The 23,400-nt window shown below is 35.1% G+C and overlaps 1 protein-coding gene across 1 annotated transcript in view; it reads left to right on the top strand.

Moving 5' to 3' along the window:
- Positions 1-96: 96 nt before the first annotated feature.
- The window catches only part of APPL1 (adaptor protein, phosphotyrosine interacting with PH domain and leucine zipper 1), a 39,406-nt gene continuing 16,102 nt past the window's right edge, over positions 97-23,400 (top strand). Inside the window, exons 1-15 of the mRNA XM_026677578.2 lie at positions 97-282; positions 4,995-5,093; positions 7,484-7,543; positions 8,359-8,430; positions 10,401-10,488; positions 12,052-12,093; positions 12,577-12,635; positions 13,518-13,664; positions 14,012-14,094; positions 14,191-14,349; positions 15,779-15,967; positions 16,775-16,817; positions 18,990-19,046; positions 19,886-19,977; positions 21,937-22,119. Coding sequence (XP_026533363.1) covers positions 229-282; positions 4,995-5,093; positions 7,484-7,543; positions 8,359-8,430; positions 10,401-10,488; positions 12,052-12,093; positions 12,577-12,635; positions 13,518-13,664; positions 14,012-14,094; positions 14,191-14,349; positions 15,779-15,967; positions 16,775-16,817; positions 18,990-19,046; positions 19,886-19,977; positions 21,937-22,119 — 1,427 coding nt within the window. The 5' untranslated portion in view covers positions 97-228. The remainder of the gene's footprint in view (positions 283-4,994; positions 5,094-7,483; positions 7,544-8,358; positions 8,431-10,400; positions 10,489-12,051; positions 12,094-12,576; positions 12,636-13,517; positions 13,665-14,011; positions 14,095-14,190; positions 14,350-15,778; positions 15,968-16,774; positions 16,818-18,989; positions 19,047-19,885; positions 19,978-21,936; positions 22,120-23,400) is intronic.

Genomic DNA, 23,400 nt, shown 5'->3' with positions numbered 1-23,400 from the left:
CGCCCAGCCAGACTGGCCGCCCTTCCATCCAATAGGAAAATGCACAGCCTGGCTGACGGCTGCTCCTTGTCCGGACGGGCGGCCGGGGGGAAGTGGCGAGGCGGGATTTCCTGAGCGGAGCGGGCCTGTCGGGGTGCGCCGAGGCGCGGGGGAAGGCGGGAGCAGGGCCGTCGGGCTGGGTGCGTCGAGGAGGGGGTTGGCCTGGCCTGGGAAGACTCAGCCGCCGACATGCCTGGGATAGACAAGCTGCCTATCGAAGAGGCGCTGGAAGACAGTCCTCAGGTGAGGGGGGGCGCCGTGCAGCAGCAGCAGCAGGTGGCGGAGCGAGAGGGTGACCGAGTCCGGCTCCTTCTGCCCCCTTCCAGCCCTGGGGGGGTGACTCCCTTCGCCCCGCCGCGGCTCGGAGGCCGTAAGCAGCCTGTTGGCCGCTCCCGGGAGAGGGGAGAAGGGCTCAAACCATCCGGGCGGGCGAGGGGAGAAGATGCGCCTTCCCCGCAGGGGAGGTCAGGGCCGGTGCAGGTGTTGCCAGGTAGAAGGTGCGTGGCGGGATCTCTCGCGGGAAAGCTAAGGGCTTCCTTTGCGAAAGGTTGCGGGGCAACGGGAGGGAGCCGCGGCTGTTTTCTGCGGGGCTCGTGTTTTTCTGTGTGTGACAGCAGTGTGATACCGCAGCGGCTTCCTTAGCACTTCGGTTGTCCTTTACCTAAATTAAGGGAGCGTTGTATTAAAAAAAAGAGAGAGCCGTCTCTGTTTTTGTTCCTTGCGTTGTGTAAATTGTTTCAGTGGCTGCCTCGGATTCCCCGCCCGGGTCCTTCTTCGCCCAAATTCGAGCAGATGATTTTTGTCAGTAGCTTTGAAGTAACAATATAAGAATGAATAACCTTGGCTCGGACTGAAACCTGTTTGCCTTTGCCAGTTACTGCATGGGAAATTATTTGGAATTAGCATATTTAAGTGTCTCTGAATATTCAGGAATATATGTGTGTGTGTGTGTGTGGTAGGATTATGAATTCCTGTTTTCTACTGAAATTATCATTTGTGTTGTACTTATTCTCCAAGAAATAGTTAAGATGTTGAAACACATCAGAGGAATTTTATACATTAAATGTTGGAACTGTGTCTAATTCATACTCCTATGAAGTACAGGTAGTCCTCCACTTATGACCACAATTGAGCCCAACATTTCTGTTGCTAAGTGAAACTTTTGCTAAGTGAATTTTGCCCCATTTTACAACCTTTTTTTGCCACAGTTGCTAAGTGAATCAGTGCAGCTATTAAATTAGTAACACAGTTGTTAAGTGAATCTGGCTTCCCCATTGACTCTGCTTCTCAGAAGGTTGCAAAATGTGATCACATGAAACTTTTGCTAAGTGAATTTTGCCCCATTTTACAACCTTTTTTTGCCACAGTTGCTAAGTGAATCAGTGCAGCTATTAAATTAGTAACACAGTTGTTAAGTGAATCTGGCTTCCCCATTGACTCTGCTTCTCAGAAGGTTGCAAAATGTGATCACATGAAACTTTTGCTAAGTGAATTTTGCCCCATTTTACAACCTTTTTTTGCCACAGTTGCTAAGTGAATCAGTGCAGCTATTAAATTAGTAACACGGTTGTTAAGTGAATCTGGCTTCCCCATTGACTCTGCTTCTCAGAAGGTTGCAAAATGTGATCACATGAAACTTTTGCTAAGTGAATTTTGCCCCATTTTACAACCTTTTTTTCCACAGTTGCTAAGTGAATCAGTGCAGCTATTAAATTAGTAACACGGTTGTTAAGTGAATCTGGCTTCCCCATTGACTCTGCTTCTCAGAAGGTTGCAAAATGTGATCACATGACCCGGGGACACTGCAACTGTCATAAATATCAGTCAGTTGCCAAGGATCCTAATTTTGATTGTGTGATTATGAGAATGGTTACTGTGGTCATAACTCACTTTTTTCAGTGCTGTTGGAACTTTGGATGATCACTAACTCAAGAGTTGTAAGTTGAGGACCATCTGTATTGACCAGTATCCCATCAGTTGCTGCAAAAAACAAGAATTAGGAAAATCTTTTAAAAACCTCTTATGATCTGTTGTGCGCTGTATCTGAGCATCACTTTTCAGTCTTATGATCTTTAGCTATAGCTATTATATTGATGGGCAAGATAGATGCAGTTTTGGTAAAATAATCTGTATTGTGGAATTGAGTTCAGTTTTTACATACAATATAATAATATATAAATATATAATATAACATATTATATAAATATTATATATAATATAATATATTTAATGCCCTGAATTTACATATTAGGCTCTTTACATCTATTAATCTTTACAGTCCTCCACTTTTGAGAATTCTTTAAAATTCAGTTTTAATAGCATGTTCTTCTGCAAGCGCCAGTGATCATTTAAAGATATTACTTCTAGTAAATATGCATACAACTTCAATTTTTTTAAAACTGCCCTTTTAAAACAGTCATTGAGATCAAAGTTAACACACTGTTTACAACCATTCAGATTCAACAATCGGGTCTCGAGAGGGAAGGAACCTTTTCCTGCTTACCTTTTTATTTGCTTTAGTGGAACTTGAAGGATTCCAGAAAAACACATAGCATTTGTGTTGCTTGTTATTGATAATAGATTTGATTTATTTATGTTAACATTATCACTTTTAAATTCAGACATTCAGATTTGAGATAATAAATGCAGTTGTAAATACTTTGTTGCACTTGTTCATACGTTTAGTTAGTGATGTTCTTATTAGATCCAGATTAATGTTTTTGCTTCATTTTGTAATGTAAATGCTATTAATCTATTTTCATACAACAACATAAATAGTTTTTATGTTAAAAAGTAATTAAGCATCATTTGATTACTATATTATAAAGTGTCCTGTCTCCCCTCCTGTCAGGAGCAGGCAAAATAGGTTTTAACTCCAAGTTGTTATAGTCAGCTTCAGGCCTCATCTGCTAACATAACCATGACAATGATTCAATTCTTTGTGTGCCAAGGACACCATCCATGCTGTGGCATATTATACCTGTTCTACAGCATGCCCAAGATTACAGCAGTGCAGTTTAAAACTTTTTCTTGGTCAAGAACATATCCAGTGAAAAATTCTACTTCTTCAAGAGTTCTGAGTATACTGTTTTTTCTGCTGAAGACACCCAGGTACTGGCATGCAATTCATAGTCCTAGTTGGATTCTGCAGAAGTTGCTCCCCATGTATGTTCTCTTTATCTCTAAGCACCACTTAGCATCAGTATAAACAGAAAGACAGAGTATAGGACTTGCAATACTGCAAGAATATTGCAGTATGGGATACTTCCACATAAAATACAAGCCATGTCCTTTTCTGGAATATTTCATTCCATCTACTCCTCCACTCTTCTTCTGCTCCCTACTTTGATCACTGAACATATTTTCATTGAGTTCATTCTTTAATTGTCTCCTACTCTTAAATGTTTTCCTTGAAGATGCCTTTTTTAATACTTTGGCAAATCTTGGGATTTTCCCAAGCCTACTGATATTTTGTTAATGTTTCTGAATGGTACCATTTTGGTTTCACAAGGCAAAGAATGAGTTTTCAATTAGAAAAAAGAATTCAAGAAGTTGATACTTTCAGTCATTTATTAAAATTGCAAAGACTGACATTTAAGCATGTGCTTTAAATGTGATTGCTTGTATGGATAGAAAGGGTTTTCAGATCTAGGCTGCAAACGTAAAGTTCTCTCTATCTCTTTGATGCCATCTATTGTTTGTTGGATTTTTGCATCCCTGTTCTTTTGTTTCTAAGGAAGTGGAAATTCCTGTAAGTCTGTAAATATAATTAATTTAAAATTGCATTAAAACTAGTTAAGGCCATTTATCTAATCAGTCTTTTGTAATTTTCATAATTGAGACAACCATCCTCCCTGGAAATTCCAGCCAACATTATTTAGCAAAGCTCTCTGTGTTACATTATCTGTATGCCCTTTACTTCAGCATTCTGTGTCCTAGAGTAGCCAGCCCAAATATTTCACAGGGAAGGCCTCCTGAAGATTGTCTTATCACTGGAAATGTAAATTGTCTTTGAAGAAAGACACTCATTTTTCTGTTTCATATAATCCTGAGGATCCTATCCTCTATAAGATTTTTTAAGCTTTAAAAATCTCACAGTATACATTCTTCACAGAATTCACAGTATACATTCTTTCCCAAAATATACTTAATATCTTAAGTCATTATCAATTAGTTAATGCGAATTTAAAAAGAAAATTTCTTGTCTATTCATTCTTATCCATACAAATGTAAATTCTATATGTTGTTAGATTCTTGGAAAGATTTATTTTAGTTATCCCATTTATACAGTATTTATAGCCAGTTATCCATCCATAAAAGGACAGTGGTCTTATTCTATTACTGTTCAGTTTCCACATAAGTTAGTGTGGAGCAGTTTGAAAACCCAGCATTAAATGGTATTTTAAGATTATAAAGCTTAACTTGAGTTATACTTTATCATTTAGATAATATATTTATTTTTTGAATTTATTTTAGCCAAGAAAACAACGTTCACATATCTATGTGGTAACCAGCATAGAGCTTGACTCAAAGGAAATTTTATCTTGTATCTGGATTTCAAATTCAATATAAAGTAGATTTAAAATATACAGTGTTAAATTTTTATAACTGGTGAAAACATAAAAGCTCAAATATCTAATTATTATGTCCTAGCACTGTTGCTCATAAAAAGAATAGTAAATGAAGTACTTTACTGAAAGAAACTTATGTAGTCTGGAACTTACGTAATCTGAAAGGAATTTAGGTAGTCATGTCAGCATACTTTGTTTTAATGAGGTGCCATATAGACTTAAAAAGTGTTTTCTGCCAGGTAACTTTTAGCTATGTGTCAAAGATCAGATAGAAATGTTTTGAATTCTGATTCTGTCGTACCCATACATGAAATAGAACTTTACTAAATATAGCTGCAATAGTGTAGTTGCAATATTATAAAATTTATGTTGTCTTCTTTTTAGACACGATCTTTGCTGGGTGTATTTGAAGAAGATGCTGCTGCAATTTCCAGATATATTAACCAGTTGTATAAAGCTATGCACCGAATTTATGATGCACAGGTAATTTGACTATAAAATGCAGAAATTAATCTTCAATCATTTCTCCAAATTTTTATGATTATACAGGTAGTTGTCGACTTACGACCACAATTTAGCCCAAATTTTCCATTGTTAAGCAATGTGAGTTTTAAGTGAGTTTTTTCCCCATTTTATGACATTTCTTGCCACAGATGTTAAGTGAATCATTGCAGTTATTAAGTTAGTAACATGGTTGTTAAGTGAATGTGGCTTCCCCGTTGATTTTGCTTCTCAGAAGGTCACAAAAGGTGACCACATGATCTTGGGACACTGCAGCTGTCATAAATATATGCCAGTTGCTAAGCACCCAAATTTTGATAACGTGACCATTAGGATCCTGCAATGGTTATAAATTTGAAAAATGGTCACAAGTCACTTTTTTCAGTGCCATTGTAACTTTGAATAGTAACTAAATGAGTGGTTGTAAATTGAAGAATACCTGGACCCAAAATTTTAACTCTTGGTATTTTAGTAACTGGGTGGAAATATATGTGAATGTGAAAAAAAGAATGAAAAGAAAAAGAGAAATACACTTTTCCTTTAATATTTCCATGTTAATTGTTTACAAATAACATTAATAAATAGCTTAGACATTCTTCAGAAGTTTCTAACAAGAATATATTTAGATGTAAGCATTTTATGCAACAATTTAAGTTATTATATGTGTTGTATAATATGGTTAATTGGATTGATTCTTAATAAATCTTAATATCAAATTGGAAACCCCACCTTAAGCCTAACTGCCAAGGTCTAATTTGCCTCCTGAGCAGTCAATCTTTTTGATTGCCCAACCGGTAAACTAATTAATAAGCTGATTTATGCTGAATATATATCCCAGGATATGTCATAAAAAGGAAATCTTTTTTTTATGTTACAAAAACAGCCTATCATTAAGCTGTGTGCAAGTTTAACATAATTTGTGGCCCTTCAACTTCCTGCATAAAAACCTACATTTGCATGTACTCGTAAAAAAACTTTCCCTCTTCTACAAGTAATTTTGAATCTATAGTCTGCATAGATTAAGGCTTCTACAGATAAATATGCAGTACTGTCCTTTTTGCTTGTTGATTTTACTTCCAAATATTTTGGTGCAGTTTAATTTTTGCTCTTAGAAAGAGTGATATTATTTTCTATTATAAGTAATTGGTCATTCAGAATTCTGGGAATTTGATTAATTTTTATTTGTTTAGCTAAATCTATGGTTAACTATTTTAAAAGTGTGTATGCTAGTCTATGACACTGTAATAAAACATTCCACTTTAAAAATGGGAAATTATAATTGTTACAAAAAGCATACACATTTTGTTAAAGAAACAAGAAACATCGAGACAACGATGAATCTACATACAGACAGGAGGTTATACAACTTGCCTCGTGGTGTAACCGGAACAATCTGGAACTGAACACACTCAAAACCATAGAAATGGTGGTAGACTTTAGAAGAAACCCTCCCATACTACCACCTCTTACAATACTAGACAACACAGTAGACAACACAGTATCAACAGTAGAGACCTTCAAATTTCTAGGTTCTACTATATCACATGATCTAAAATGGACACCTATCATCAAAAACGTCATCAAAAAAGCACAACAAAGAATGTTCTTTCTGCACCAACTCAGGAAGCTCAAACTGCCCAAGGAGCTACTGATACAGTTCTACAAAGGAATTCTTGAGTATCTGCACCTCTGTAACTGGTTTGGTTCTGCAACCCAACAGGACAGACACAGACTTCAGAGGATAATTAAGACTGCAGAAAAAACAATTACTACCCACCTGCCTTCAATCGAGGACCTGTATACTGCACGAGTCAAAAAGAAGGCTGTGAAAATATTTACAGACCCCTCAAATCCCAGACATAAACTGTTTCAACTCCTTCCCTCAAAACGATGCTATAGAGCACTGCACACCAGAACAACTAGACACAAGAACATCACTCTGCTAAACAAATAATTCCCTCAACACTGTTCAACTATTACAAACTCTGCACTATTATTACTGTTAATCTTCTCATCACTCCTTATCACCCATCCCCTCCCTTTTGTGATTGTAGGACTGTAACTTTGTCGCTTGTATCCTTACGATTTATATTGACTGTTTCCTAGTATGATTTGATTGTTGATTGTACCCTATGACTATCATTAAGTGCTGTACGTTATGATTCTTGATTCTTAACGAATGTATCTTTTCTTTACGTATATTGAGAGTATTTACACCAAGACAAATTCCTTGTGTGTCCAATGACACTTGGCCAATAAAGTATTCTATTCTATTCTATACATTGTTTAACTCTGATTATTTTATATTGTACTCCTATTGTCATTTATATTTGAAAAATCTTTTAAAAATCAGAATAAATTCTCTTTTTCAGAATGAACTCAGTGCGGCAACGCATTTGACTTCAAAGCTTCTAAAAGAATATGAGAAACAGGTAGAGTCCACTTATAAAATGAAAATGTTATGTTTTGATCCAAGTTGAATGGGTTAATGTGGCAGCTTGATTTTTACAACATATCAGGATAGTGACTGATCCTCCAACATGGAAAAATAATTACAGACTATGCTAATCTGTTTTTGCCTGTTTTGTAGCATCTTATATAAACTCCACCTATATGTTTTAACAGCAGGTTAGCACACAGAAATTAAATTCATTATTTTTTCCATTTATTCTTATAAGGCCTATACACTTTATTTTTGCTCAGTTTTTGTTATTATAAGAACATACATTTATTTATCTTATGATATATTTACTCTGCAAAATCAAATGGCTCTTGGCAGCTTACAAAGAAATAAGAGATTAAAACATGCATAGTCTGATTAAAACATGAGAAGTTTATATGTCTGTAACCACACAAACCAGAAAATAACAAATAGAAACACAGAAAGGGGAAAACTGATAAAAATAAATTGAAACTGCCATAAATGGACAATTTTTTTTAATCAAAATGGTCATAATTTAATAACAGGATTTACTAGACCTTGTGGATGTGCAAATGTGTGTGCATGCACACACATGTGCACAATTCTCCTGGCCAACAGGTGTTTTCGATACCTTTTAAATATAGCAATACAATATATATAAATTTAACAAACTTTAGCAAGTTATAGTACTTCGAGATTCTTTTATTTTCTAGCAATGTTAAAATTTGTACAAGTTATTAGACCTTTGGAATGTTACTGTGAATTTTTTTTGGAGTGAAAAAAATAAATACAGAATTTAAAAAGTGGTGGTTTTTTTTTTGGTAGCGCTTTCCTTTGGGTGGTGATGATGAAGTCATGAATTCTACTCTTCAGCAGTTTGCCAAAGTGATAGATGAGGTAAGTCTTTCTTTCTAAAAACTTATCAGCCTATTTTCCGTGCATGCAACTTTTATATCATTCCATTTCTAAAGACTTTGAACAGTTTATAGTATTAATATCAAAGACTAAAAAAAACAGAAATAATGTCATTATAGTCAATTAATCTGAGGCATCACTATTCAGGGTAACATAATCTTATTACTCCCCAAATGTCTTTCAGAAGATCCTTTTTTGTGGCACTCAGAAAATGTTGCTGTCCTATATAGAAATCATTAGGATAATCCACACACAAAGTGACAATGGTATGAGTAACAATGTGTAAAGGCTGCTACTTCCGAACAGTCCATACTTACTCCATAAGATGTAATTTTGCAAATATATTTGTTGTCCAGACAGGAGCCATGAGCCCAGGAGGACTGACTCTTTTATAGTCAACATGATAGCGTTAGAGTTTGCAGTCAGCGCAGCTTTCCATTTGCATGCTGTATAAAATAGTATTACAGTCATTGTTTCCTGTCAGTTCTACAATACTTAACCATAGTAACCCCTTATAATTGAATCTGGGTTTGCTTCCCCTCTATTTGTTTCAAGATCAGCTGTTTTAAGAGACCATTATTGTGATCTCTTTGTCATAACCTGAGCACAACATATCTAGTTTATATTAGGTTAATCAAAGTCCCCATTATTACAACAATTACAACATTCTTTGGAGATTTCAAGCATTGTATCCAAACAACTGTGCATTCTGTGCTGTCTTGTTATCATTTTATCTTCTGGTTGCCATGACCAGCATCCATGTACAATTTTGGTCCTAACTTTTTTAAAAAGGTGTTTACACCATTCTGAATTGATTGGTACCCATTGCCTGTTGATTTCCTCCCAGGAATCAGTTTACAAACTGGTCTGTGACCTTTTAGATTTTATGTGCCAAAAGCCTAGATTCCTTTGATGCACTTTTAGTTTGTTCTGAAATGTTTCCCAGTGACTAACAAATCTAAGCATCTCCATCTGCTGCCATCGTGCCATAATTGCATTGAGATCTCTGAGCTCTGCCTATCTGGTTGGCTGCACATGAAACAAACAGCATTTCTAAGACTTCTGTCTTGGTGTTCCTGGTTTTGATCTTCTATTTAGGTGTCTAAATTTGGCTTCTAGAACTGGCTAATTATACATTACAATGTCACTGCTGCTATGTGGGCTGTGATTGCTGCCTCCTTTGCATCATTATCAAGCAGGTTCTACAGATGATATGTGATGCCCATAACTTTCACACCATGCAAGCTGTCAGTCACACTAGGTAGAACAGGCCAGAAAATCAACTATATGATAATAAGATTTATACTTTATTGAAATAGTTTATAATAATAAAACTTTGCAAGCTTGATTGTATTTTACTTCCTCTTCTTTCTATACCCCAGTGGACCTCTTCCAAATCTTGCTTCTTAGGATTTAAGGAATGTTCAATCCTATTTGCTTATATATTAGTTCTTATATTGCTATCCAGGTCATCTCCCTTTCTCTCAAACAATACACAGTGTGATCCCAACAAACTGTTTTTTGAATGGCATAATCCTAATGGCATGCACCAACACTTTCTCAATGGGGATATTGAAATGGAGACTTATTCTGCCTCAAAGGATTATATCATGGTTTGTCATATTGCCTTTTTGGGGTCTGATTTGAATGTAATAAATTATTACATCAGACTAAAATAATGCTAAATAATTAATAATAAATAATGCTAAACAATATATATATATATATTATATATATATATATATATATATATATATATATATATATATATATATATATATATATATATATATATATATTTAAATATATATAATTTTGTATCCACTTGTGCAAAAAAGAACAGATATAAAGATGCCAGGCTCTGCTGCTTCTTCAGCCCGTGCTTCCATAACATTTTTTCTTATTTTTGCACACAAAAGTAAAACAGTGTATACTTGTTTTTTTCTTCTTAGCTCAGTTCTTGTCATGCGGTACTATCAACTCAATTAGCAGATGCCATGATGTTTCCTATCACACAATTCAAAGAAAGAAATCTAAAAGGTACAATAATTGTCACAAAAATCAGATTGCTAGACAATGTTTTGTATAATAATAGCTAATATATATTTCATCTATAGTAGCCTCCTGAAGTCTAAGAACGTTTGTCTCATTGAAAATAGTTTTAGGCAAAAGGGAATGATAAAAGTTGGAATGCATAAGTGATTGCCCTGCAGAAGTTGCTGAACTACAACTTCCAGCAGTCTCAAGGCAGCATGGCCGATAATGGGAGATGCAGGGAGAAATAGTGACCAAATGTAGAGTTGATTACATTGCCAATTCCTATGTCACTGCAGTCTGTCTGTCTGTCTAGCTCTATCTATCTATCTATCTATCTATCTATCTATCTATCTATCTATCTATCTCGTTCAAGACTGCTACTCAGTTTGGGGGGGACTCTCCTGAACTCCCAGTTTCTGCTCGTCCGCTGTGCCCAGGTGGAACTTTACACAGGTTATTTTGTGTGCCATTTGTATCCTTTCTCAATGAGGGGGACCTTCAGATTGCTATTTATATCCTGGTTATCTCAGGATTGGATTATTGCAGTGTGCTCTGTATGAAGTTGCCCTTATAGACTATTCAGAAGCTACAATGGGTACAAAGGCAGTGGCCCAAACAGTAATAGATACTTCATGTTGCACCCATATACACAAACTGCAGTCGTTGCTCGTGGCTTTCTGGGAGCAATTCAAGGTGCTGATTGCCACCTATAAAGCTCTTTATGGCATGGGCCCTGGTTATTTGAGGGACCTCTTGTTTCCATTTTTTATTTATTTTGCTTGTTAAATTTATTTGCTGCCTATTTTGCAAATAATAATATTGACTTACAACAATAAATATAAGAACAATAAAAATGAAGAAATGAAAAGAGTAAACAGAACAGAAGTAAAATAATAGAACAATAGAATAAATGAAAAAGAACACAATAAATATACATACAATAATAAAAAAGTTGAATGGGTGGAGAGCAGAGAACAAGGGAAGGGGGATCTATTTCTGCCTGTACAGTATGTTTGACAGAATGCAGTGCTCCTGTCCCTTGAGTTCAGTGGAGTTGAATACTTATGCATTAGTAATCTCTGCGTATTAATCCTTCTGAAATATGAAACTGTAACCTTGTGTATGTTTTACTGAAGTAATAGGCTTAAATTTAAGTAGAATTGTACGGCTATTGTGTTTTCACTTATATGGGCTGCATTTACTTGTTGTAAACTCTTCCTATTTCTCTGCCCAAACCCTCTGAATCCCCCAAAAAACTCATATAGTTAGGTGAGTTCTGCCACAGCAAGTTTACAATCTCAAATGACATGGCATTTAAAAGAGAGCCCCTGACTTTGGGGGAAGGCTTTTCAGAGAAATGTAGGAGAAAACAGAGGAAGAAACAGCTCTACCATTGGATACAATCCCATAACTTTAGGGAATTATTTTCTCATTACAAAACAATTCATATAGACCTTGAAATGTAGGCCACCTGAAGACCTATAATAAATGAATCAAATTTTGTTCATCTTACATTAAAACAGCAGAATTATAGTAACGCTGTACATTTTCCTACATTCATTTCAGAAATTCTGACTTTAAAAGAGGTTTTCCAGATCTCCAGCAATGGTAAAGTATGTTTTAGAATTTAATTTCATGGTTTATTTTTATTTGATTTTGCATGATTATAATATTATAAACAGTAAAGATTAACATTTTATGAAGGGATTTCAGAGTAATTTTGCTCTTTAAAAAAAAGCAATTTTTCAATCTAAAAATGAAAGGGAAACTAATCCTAGATAACTGTATACAAGGTAATTGGGGGGAAATTATGATGAGTAAGCTCTTGTTCTAATGGGACATTATATAAAAAAGGATATCTTATTGATATAATCAGTGCATCAGGATAATAGATTTTGTTTATCTTGAAATGATAAAAACATTTCTGAAATTATTGGAAACAGATTTTTTTTCTGTATTATATTGTTGAAAAAAGCAAAATTAACCTAATTGCCTGAATTAGTACTTCACTGAAGTCTAGTTGCTTTTTGCCTTAAACACTTGTAATGTTTGTAGCTACTTTTTAAATATTGTAAAACTTGTTTTTTTCAGATCATGATGCTGCGATTACCAGATATAGTCGACTGTCAAAAAAAAGAGAAAATGAGAAGGTTTGTGAAACTTTAATCCAGCTATAATAATGTAAAAAGTCTATGTTGTTTTTCAGTTATCTAAAAAATTATGTGATAATTACATGATAATTCTAGTGAATGCAATATATGAAATATACTACATATATTCATGAAATATATGTAGTTCAGCTATGTGTTCCTGTCCAGTGTTATCAGTTTCTTTATTCAGTGGGATATTCTTCTATACAACTTTCACATTAATTTTTTTAAACTATTACCATCTGGCAGATGGTACAGGATAATAAAAACAAGGACAAATAGGCTGAAAAACAGCTTTTATCCCAGGGCAGTAACTATATTGAATTCTACTGTATAGTGCAATGTTAATGCAGTATTGGGTTTTCAATTCAGTTGTATAGAATGTGAAGGATGTGTGTTTGTGTTTTAGTTTTATAGTTATAATGTACACTGAAGATGGCATTTAATTTCATTGTATGAGGTGCAATGACAATAAAGTAAACTAAACTAAACTAAAACTGGCAAAATGGAGATCTCAGCAGTAGCAGTGCTGCATTTTTCTCTCTCTCTCTCTCCCTCCCTCCCTCTCTCTTTCTCTCTCTCTCTCCCTTCCCTCCTCATCCCTTCCCATCCCATCCTTTTTTTGGTAATTTAATATTTAATACCTTTTGCCAAGCAGTTCACATAATGCCCTGGAAAAAAACAAAACCTATTTCTCATGTGACATCATAACCTGGACTATTTTAAAAAGAACTTTACATGAAGATATATTTACAATTGCAAATCTGTAGAGAATGAGTAGAAGAAAAATGTATTTTGGAAAAAGTATATATAAATTTAGATTTTTTTCACATCATTGCAAGAAATTTTAATGGTAAACTGCTTTGAATTATATTTTTAAAGGTCAAATATGAAGCTACAGAAGATGTATATACTTCTAGGAAAAAACAACATCAGACTATGATGCATTACTTCTGTGCATTAAATACACTGCAGTATAAGAAGAAAATTGCTATGTTGGAACCCTTATTAGGCTATATGCAGGCTCAGGTAAATTCCAAAATGCATGGTGGAGGGGAGATTTTGAAATACTACATTAAAGTATTTTGAGCATCCAAAGTATTAAAATACTACCAAGCCAAAACATTAACCTTGTGTGGCATGGGCAGCTATATCAATTCAATCAAATCAAGTAGAAAGACTAAATGGTTAACCTCTCTGTGGAAAAGTAAGCATGTAAGTGTAATTTGTTGATAGAAAAACCTAACTAATTATAAGTATCTTGTGATTTATGATCTTGCATCTGTAAAGGTGAATTATGTTTTTAGTCACCAAAGAAAGTTCTAAAATTCTATAAGTTACAAGTAAATTAATAAGTATGCATTTTCTTTTAAAAGATAAACTTCTTTAAGATGGGCTCAGAAAACCTTTCTGAACAGCTGGAAGAATTTTTAACAAATATCGGGACAAGTGTTCAGGAGTAAGTTCATTTTTTCTCTGAAAAGTAATGCTGTTTCTTTTAAAACATTTTTAGCTATTGTGAATAATTTTTTTTAAAAAAAACCTATGATTTTAGTGTTCGCAGGGAAATGGATCATGACGTGGAGACGATGCAACAGACTATAGAAGATTTGGAAATAGCCAGTGATCCACTTTATTTACCAGATCCTGATACTACAAAATTTTTGGTCCAAAGAAACCTTACTCGCAAGGCTGGTTATCTAAATGCAAGAAAGTAAGAACCAATTTCAAATACATATAAGCCTGAATAGCCTGGGTTATAAATTACAGGGGTCTTGCATAGCGTGTTACATGTAAAAATAATTACCAAAATTAATAGTTTTAAAGATTTTAAATAATGTCCAATACCAACCAGCATGCAGTACAGATTTGTATTAAATTCAAGATCTTGTTTATGATGTTTCATGGCACAATATATAATTTAACTTGTCTCAGGGTAATTTGGCTAGAAACCTCAGAAGCGATATATACATCTGGGAGAACAGCTGCTCCTTCATTTGTTATTTTTGTTGCAGCAGCTCCTCTTTATAAAAGGGTGCAGCTTTAAAAGTAGATTGCATCTGTCTCTGGATTGCAATGACTTATTTGTTTGTTCTTGCCCTAGTGAGCTTAAAGTCACAGGAGATACGAAATAAAGGAGCACTAAAAAATAAAATTTGTTTGCCCGTAATATTACATTCAGATCTGCCCCAGTCAGATCCCTTGACTCCATTTGATTAAAGAGAAAAGTACTTTCACTAAGAGATGCTGGTTACAGTAAACACAAAACTATTTCTTTCATTCCCCATCCCTCACCATGACCAGTCCAAGTTCAGCCAATGTGATGTCACTGAGATGTTTTGGGAACACTGAGGTGTTTAGGCTGGTAACTTTGCACACTCAGGATAAATGACCTTGAAGATGCCTGGCATGAACTGGTTCCATGTTCTTCCTCAGCTCTTCCTCAGCTGTCATAAAAAACCCCTTCCTAATTCCCACAAAGATGCACACAGGTTTATGGCTCATTTGTCCCCATCCCTCTACCCCAGTCTTTTGATGACAGGATGCCAGCAAATGCCAAGCCAAAGCTGGTGGATCTGACAATTACTTTTTTGGGTCCTAGCCCAAAATATTTTTGCATTACAATATTTCATTTTTCTTGAAATTATTGATGAAGGAAATAGCAGACATAATATAATTTTTACCCATATTATTCTTCTATCAGTGTTTTTTTACCATCTGGCAAGTATATTTATAGTATCTTTGAACATCTGAGAAGAGTTATATGAAAGTTACATCTTTGCTGTATGACTGCAGACACTGTTTCCTGTGTTTTGACTACAGGTGTGCTATGGAGTAAGAATATAAAGTGGTGACACCTTAAAGCTATTTTTAAAGCTCAAAATGAGTCTGTGTGTGTGCGCGCGCGCGCATGTGTGTGTGTGCATGTGAGAGCAGTAGTATTTTGCTGATAAAACAATATGTTGAGAAATTTAGTTAAGCGCTATTTATATTCTCTTGCTATACCAAAATAATCTATGCATAACTGCATTCAATTATATGAAATTATCTCCCAGTCCAAAACTTATAATAACTTATTTTTTCATTAGAGATTTGATGCTGCTAGGTTGGACTAAGTCAGTTTTCTTTTTTTCTTACTTCAGTAAAACAGGACTGGTGTCTTCCAGTTGGGACAGACAGTTTTACTTCACACAGGGTGGAAACCTAATGAGCCAAGGAAGAGGTGAAGTTGCTGGAGGACTTGTAATGGATATAGACAATTGTTCAGTAATGGCTGTGGATTGTGAAGACAGAAGATACTGCTTTCAAATAACATCTTTTGATGGCAAAAAGTTTGTATTACCATTTCTTACATATGTTTTTAGTAAGGGAGAAACAGTTAGGAAGTATTTCCTGCCGCCTTTCAGTTTCTCTCTAAAGTTGGGAGACAAGGGGGAATAAATCCTTATCTTTCCCAGATTGAAAACTTGGCAGGCATAAGAGAAGTTTCTATTACTTTAAACCAACTTATTTAATCAGAACTTGATGCTGCTTTCTAGGTGGCAATCTAAATATATTTTGCTTGTTTTTATCATTTTATTTATTTGTCAAACGTGTATGCTGCCCATCTCACTGAAGGCGATTCTGTATTTAGATTTTCATGTGTAATCTTGTCTACTGTCTACTTGTTTTCTTTCTAAAATGTTATGGGTATTTTCAATCCTTGTTTTCAGGTTAGAGGGAAAAGTTGTCTGCCAGCTTTTTCTTTCTGATTGCCTAGTTTCCTCTCAGCCTAAAATGCAATAGGGATACCTTCCTCTCGTTCTGTGCAGTCTTACTGGTTGTTACTGAGAGATGTTAGCAAAAGACAAGCTTGGACAACATAAATTATCTCTGAGGTATATCAGTGGCTAATTGTCCGTAGAACATAGCTCAAATGAAATATGCTGAGTTCCACAATGCAAAGATAAATATTATAGGTGGGCAATGTCCATCAGTGGATTTGGTTTGGAATTTAGCATGGTATAAATACTATAGTGAATAAAGAATTGCATATATCAATAACTTGAAGCCAACAACTTGATGAACATTCCTTTTCCCGGCTTTGCTTGAAAAATATAATTCAGTTTGTTTCTTATTTTTATTTCCTGGTCCAACAGGTCTTCAATTTTGCAAGCTGAGAGCAGAAAAGATTACGAAGAAGTAAGCTTTTTAACAGAATGGTTATTGAAACTAATAAATGTTTTGTGAGGGTTTAAGGAGTAAAATTGCCCAAGCCTGACAAATATATCTAATCAATGAAAGCCTTTTTCTTACAATAAATAGATCACTTTTTAAAATTTTTCTTGCTAAGTGAGACATTTGTTAAGTGAATCTCTGCAGTTGTCAAGTTAGTAACAAAGGTGTTAAGTGAATCTGGCTCCCTTATTGACTTTGCTTGTCAGAAAGTTGCAAAAGGATCACATGACTCCAGGACATGGCAACCATCATAAATATGAACCATTTGCCCAGCATCCAAATTTTGATCACATGACCATAGATCTGCTACAATCGTCATAAGTATGAAAAATGTTCATAAATTACTTTCAGTGACACTGTAACTTTGAACGGTCACTAATTAACTGTTATAAGTTGAAGACCACCTGTAAATGGTTTCCAAATTAAATTTGTAATGCTAGTTATTAGGGCAGTTTTAAAGAGCAGAATAATTATATGCTAATGATATGGAAAAGGTGAAGACTGCCAAAGCATTGTATGGTTTGTAGCCTAAAGGCTTTCATTCACAAGAACAGTGGAATTTTTTTCCTCATTTTTTAAAAAAGAATTTAGATTAGCGGTCACTAACCATTGGGCCGTGTCCCACTGGTAGGCTGTGAGAAAATTTTGGTGGTCTGCAGAGAAATCTCACCCCAGAGCACACCCCCCAAAGCAATTAATCCAGGCTGCACAGAAACACAAGGCTGCACAGCCCACAGGAACCCTCCCCGCCCACTCCTTACCTGGCAAACTTGCCTGCAAAATTGCTATTTTTCCTTTTTCTGACCATCATCTGTTCTGCTGTGCTGGGAGATTTAGATTGGCTAGGAAGCAGGAAATGATTGGATTTCTTGCTTTCTAGCTAGTCTTTAGATCTTCGGCTCTGCTGTTAAGCACAGCCGAACCTCCCTTAGCACTGAAGGTTCTATTATTCAGTGCAGACTCACAGCAAGCAAATTGTGAGCTAGCCGATGGCAGATAGATAGATCACTGAATGATTCTGTGAGCAACTCAATCTGCCTGCCTGGTTTGCCTGGTTTTGGGTAAAAGTTGCTCTTTTTGTTTATAAAAAATTCAATATATAAATATTTATAATATTTACATACAAGCCGTGCCCAGCAGTCACATGACCACCAAGCCACACCCACAACTTAGGCCATGCCCACAGAACCGGTTAGTAGGATTTAAAATGAGTTTGGTGGTCCCTGAGGTCCAAAAGGTTGGCGACCCCTGATTAAGCAATTCATGATTTATCATATAGTTTGTGAAATGTAGATTTAGGTACATTTCAATTCAGGAATCAACTTTATCATGAAATTGAGCATTCTCAACAGTGGAAAATTGTGCCAGCTTTCAAACCAAAAGAAAGGCAGAGTAGAAAGTTCTCACTTGTAACAAGGCAGTTTAAAATAGGTTTGAAACCAGCTGCTGTCAATGCTGAGTAATCAACGCAGGGAAGAGAATTTCAAATGTGCCACATTGCTACTTTAGTATTAAAACAGCATCTTGTGTGGATTATTTCACATTTAGCAAGCCTGTGATTTCTCACTTCTATTAATGGAATCATTAAAAAAAATCAAGAGAAAAAAATCAGCTAGATACATGGAAACTTTATTTAAAGATGATTTTTTTAAAAAAATGCATGAACTTTTCTTTTGCTTCTGTGACAGTGTTGGAGAAAGTATCAGATCCAAAAGTTGTAGGATCACAATTTGCAACAGGCCCAGCAAACATGACTAATTTCATGAAACAAATGAATTTAACATCATCTGGAAAGTCACAAGTTTCCTCTGTCCTGCTCTGTAGTTTGAAAACTAATTGTAAATATCTTGTGTGTGGCTTATTGTTAACTTAGTCTGTGCATGCAAGGATTGTTAAGATGTCAACTACTTTTTTATTTGTTATTGGAGAGTTACAGGCTAAGGACAAGGCGAGATTTACTTATCAGAAAAAAATTCATAATCTGGCACCTATTTTTGATAATTTCCAAGGATAAAAGTTATTCTTCTGACCAGACTAAAGCATTTACCATGTTTTTAATCTCTTAACAATAATCTAGAAATAGAAAGTATATAATGGGCAGAAAATTACCTAACTGTATTTTAAATTTTTTTCCAGTGGATATGCACAATAAACAATATCTCTAAACAGATTTACCTCAGCGAAAACCCAGAGGTAATGTGATTATACTCCTTTAATATAAAAAAAATAAAATACTCTTAGATGTGAAACTTACATTTAAATTTGAGGAAACATTTGATTCCAGAGCACATTTGAATATTGAAATAAATATTGAGATTAAAATTAATTGTTTATGCAGATTGAGAGAAAAATTGGTTTTAATTCTGCATTTACATTTTAATGGAGCAAAGAGAATGTAGTGATTGAGAGAGAGAAAGAAGAAATAGACTGGGTTGGTGGAAAATGGGATTTTATTTTATTATAGCTTTTCAGTTCTGCATTTGTATCTCATGTAAAATATGCAGTTGTATATATGTTCTTTCTTTTGTTTCTTGTACATGTGCATATGACTTTATATCACTTTCCTTTTATTCCCAACTTTCTTTTCTTTGTCCCTTTTCCCATTACTTCCTCTTTCTTTCTTGGATGGAAATCACTGTTTACATGCTTACATTTTTGGTTGGGAAAGCTACCATTGGCATTAAAGCCTTGTTCCAATTTGGATGGAGAATGTTTTTTGGTAAGATGGCTTGCTTAGAGGAAGGTCAATTTCTACCTGCAATACTCCTTCTGCATGGCAGATGAATATAGAAAAAGTTACATTGCCCCAAGACCCCTAATAATTGATTTTTGGTTCAGACTGTATGCTTAGCAGTGTTTCTCATTAGAAATGATTAACTGCTGTGTTTTCATAAATTCACATTTCTAACAAAAAAAATCACTTCAGTATATCTGCTCAATTAGTTGCAGTGCTTACTAAAGATCTTCATATATTCATTTATTTTAGATCTAATTAAATGAAAAAAATATTTGTTTTTTTTCTAACAATATAGGAAATTGCTGCCCGTGTAAATCAGTCAGCTTTAGAGGCTGTCACTCCCTCACCTTCCTTCCAGCAGAGACATGAAAGCATGAGGCCAATTATGTAAGTCACCAAATAGCAGAAAAGAACACGTTTTATATTTTGTAAAATAGTTTTTGAAATTTATTGTTTTATCACAAAACAGCAAAACAAAGAAACAAAATAAAACAAAACCGAAACATACATTCAACTCTAACAACCACAACTACAAAACAATAGTGTACAAAAAAAGGAGAACAAAGTGGTCAATTAAATTTAACATGTATGTATGTATGTATGTATGTATGAAAAAAGCAGTCAGCAGGTTACACTAATCTTCAAATCCCTCTGTTAACCATCTGTTATTATATTTAGGATGTAGACTCTTATAAAGCTGTCTGTTGTGGCCCACCAGTCTGGCAGCAGACTTGGACAATGAGGAGGTTGGGGAGAAACTTGGGCCAGTTCTGGAGTCTGGGGAAAGCTCTGATGAGTGCTCTGCCTCGGACACAGAGTTAGAGCCAGGGCCATCCGATATTTCCCAGCCACTGTAGAGGCAGCTGCCTTTGGAGGCTGATATGAGTGAGGAGAAAGAACAGCTGGGACCTGTTCCAGATAGACATATGTTCAGAGCTGTTAGGAGAGGGGAACAACGGAGGACAAGGAGTCAACTCGGAAAGCAAAGCACATGTGGACGCTGAATGGCCCCTCCCTGGCTGGGGAATAAATAGAAGGGAAGGGGAATGGTTGTCGTAGGAGACAACAGTTCATCTTTCTGAAGATTTTACTCATTGTATTTCATGCCACAGAGAGACTACTTGCCAGAACTTAATTTGCAGCCTTTCGGTTGGAGCCTTGCAATTATCGCAAGGAACTGATAAGGTCTGTTATGCAGTTAACTCTTTGAAAGACTATTGCCTGGACTTTTCGGTGGGTGAATGCAATTAATTCACAAGAAGTAAATAAAGATCATATTTTGAAAATTGCTTGGAAGATCAATTTGGACCTTATTAAGCATAATATTTCTTTGCCATTCATTAAAGCAGCAACCCCCCCCCCAATCTATCAAGCTTAAATAGAAAGCATTGCTGCTTTAAAGAATCCACCCAGTAGAGTTAATGTGATTTAACACAACATCTCTCTTCAGGTTTGTGTGAAAGCCTAATAAAGTTGAGCTGTTGGACTTCTTTCAAATTATTTTCTAATTGTGCAGAGTGCTGCTATTATAATAAGTCCCAAAACTTGTATAGTTCCTATTAAAATGTACAATTGTTACTTTGTCTCCTGTTTTCTCCCATAGCATTTTAAATCTGAAATCTGTGATATGATATGATTCTTTGATTATTATATGTGTGGACAAAATAGTTTTACATCGTTTGATAATTAGTAGATACTATTGGAAAGAACAGTAATGACCTTACTTTTGACACAGCTCTTGTAACCTCTGACTTCAGCTATATTTCATTCAGTTTCTACTTGTAACTTATCTGGCTCAGTTTTCCCTACTATTTCGTTTTAATCCGAAAGGAATCACTGATCCTTAATTAGGCACTGATGTGCTTTTTCTAGTTATTGTCTCACTAAAGCTTTGGCATTTAAAATGAGAGTAATTGCTATCTTATTTGTCCTACAGAATTTTATTTTTCTCAAGCCACAACCAATTAGAAATTATAAAATAAAAATTATAAATTGACAATAAAAATGAAGTTTTATTTGCATTTATATTAATTTGAGAAATTTTATTGTTACTGCCTTTAAATATTCCTGCTAGATTTAGTTGATCATTTTGATGACCTCAAGTGTTCAGTTTGTTAGCATCTCCTTTTAGATTTATTTCATGATACGTTCTGTTTCATGTTTGCTCTCAACAGGCATTTGTCTTCAAATTATTTAGTCGAGACTATTCTATTGTTTGGATAAAAGTTTACCTTTCGTTATTTGTAAGAAAATGTTTGACTTCTGGATTAGATCAGTTGTTCTCTGCTGAAATGCAAAAGATAGTCAAGATGGTTGAAATGTTTCCTACTTTTCTTGCCTTTTTAGACAGTCTCGGCCTCCCACAAATCGTACGAGTAGCACTGGATCTTTAGGATCTGATTCGACGTCATTGTCCGCACTTTCCTTGGACTCGATTGTTGCACCTGATACACCTATACAATTTGATATCATTTCTCCAGTAAGTGAAGACCAGCCTGGTCAAATAAAAACTCCAGGCCAGTCAGGCAGGTGAGAATTACAAAAATTTAATACAAGCAAATAAAGCTCACTCAATATTTAAAACCTCTGTTGATATTTAAAACCTATGTAAAATAATATTCATCATGCTTTAACCTTGATTGTGGGTAGAGCCCTCACTTTCATTCAGGATCCTCTCCCTGCACAAATTTAATTTAATTCCCTTTACCAGTTTTAACAACGATTGTGCCTAAGCAGAGTTTGCTTTTAACTAGATATTTCAGCCAACGACTTCAGGTTTATTCAGATGTCTGTGTAAGAGTGAAAGCTGATTGGCATTATCTGATGTTAAAACGTTTCTGGATACAAGGAAATTGGGTGAAATCAGGTTGTCTGTGTTTTTTTAGATTAATCCCTCAAGGTACAAGGATTTTTAGACCTGCATGAGCTGATCATTAAAACAAAAAAATTGAAATCTTCCCCAGTTGGGAAAGTTTTTATGTTGCTTAAGATTCTGTTTTATTTCTTGTAGCAGACTTACTTTGCCCTGTTGAGCATTCTTCAGGTTTTTTTTGTTTTGTTTTTTAAAAAGTATATTTTCCTTTCCTATTGCTTGCTTACCTGCCCCAGCAACTTGGGTATTTCCTCTTGGAAACTCAAGAGAAATATGGCAACCCAGGTGGTGAAGGCATTCTGATGGCTTTCTTCCTAAGCTAAAAAAAAGGTGAGTGAAAATTATCTAGGCTTCTAGAGTAATATCTCTTAGGAAGATAAATTGTCCGTTGTGCACAGTTCTTTTTGTGCCCCTTCTCTATCTCACTGGAGCTTCCATTTTGCATCAGTATATTTTACAATTATCATTTAGCAATTGAGTATACAGTGTTTGTTCCTCAGTAAAGTAGTCAGGGGGCCCTAAAAACTAGGGACCGGTACATACTTAATTGTAATATTAATGCAAGTCTTTAATATAGTGAAAAATGACTAGAAACTTTCGAAGCCAAAGCAAGAAATATCTCGGTCATAATTGTGTGCCTTACCGTCTTACAAGTATATTAAAACTAAAAATCAAAAAAGGAAAAACAAGAGGAATCATTTTTGCTAGTTATACATTTTTTGATAGCTTATAACTTTTTAGAACATGTGATTGCTGAATGGAACTAGTTGCTTGTAGATATGATTGGTTTTTCTTTACTATGACTGTTTCTTTCAGAACAGAAATTAATTAACCCCATTTACTCCTGATGAAAGTTTGATGTAAGGAAAAGTCTAATTCAAAACAAATGTCTGTAGAAATAAAATCAAATTGAAATTGGTGTTTGAGGAGAAATGTGC

The sequence above is a fragment of the Notechis scutatus genome, chromosome 2 (genome assembly GCF_049901735.1).
Source record: "Notechis scutatus isolate UNSWTSFEM ecotype Mainland chromosome 2, rNotScu1.2, whole genome shotgun sequence".
NCBI lineage: Eukaryota > Metazoa > Chordata > Lepidosauria > Squamata > Elapidae > Notechis > Notechis scutatus.
This window is presented reverse-complemented; position numbering and strand designations above follow the sequence as displayed.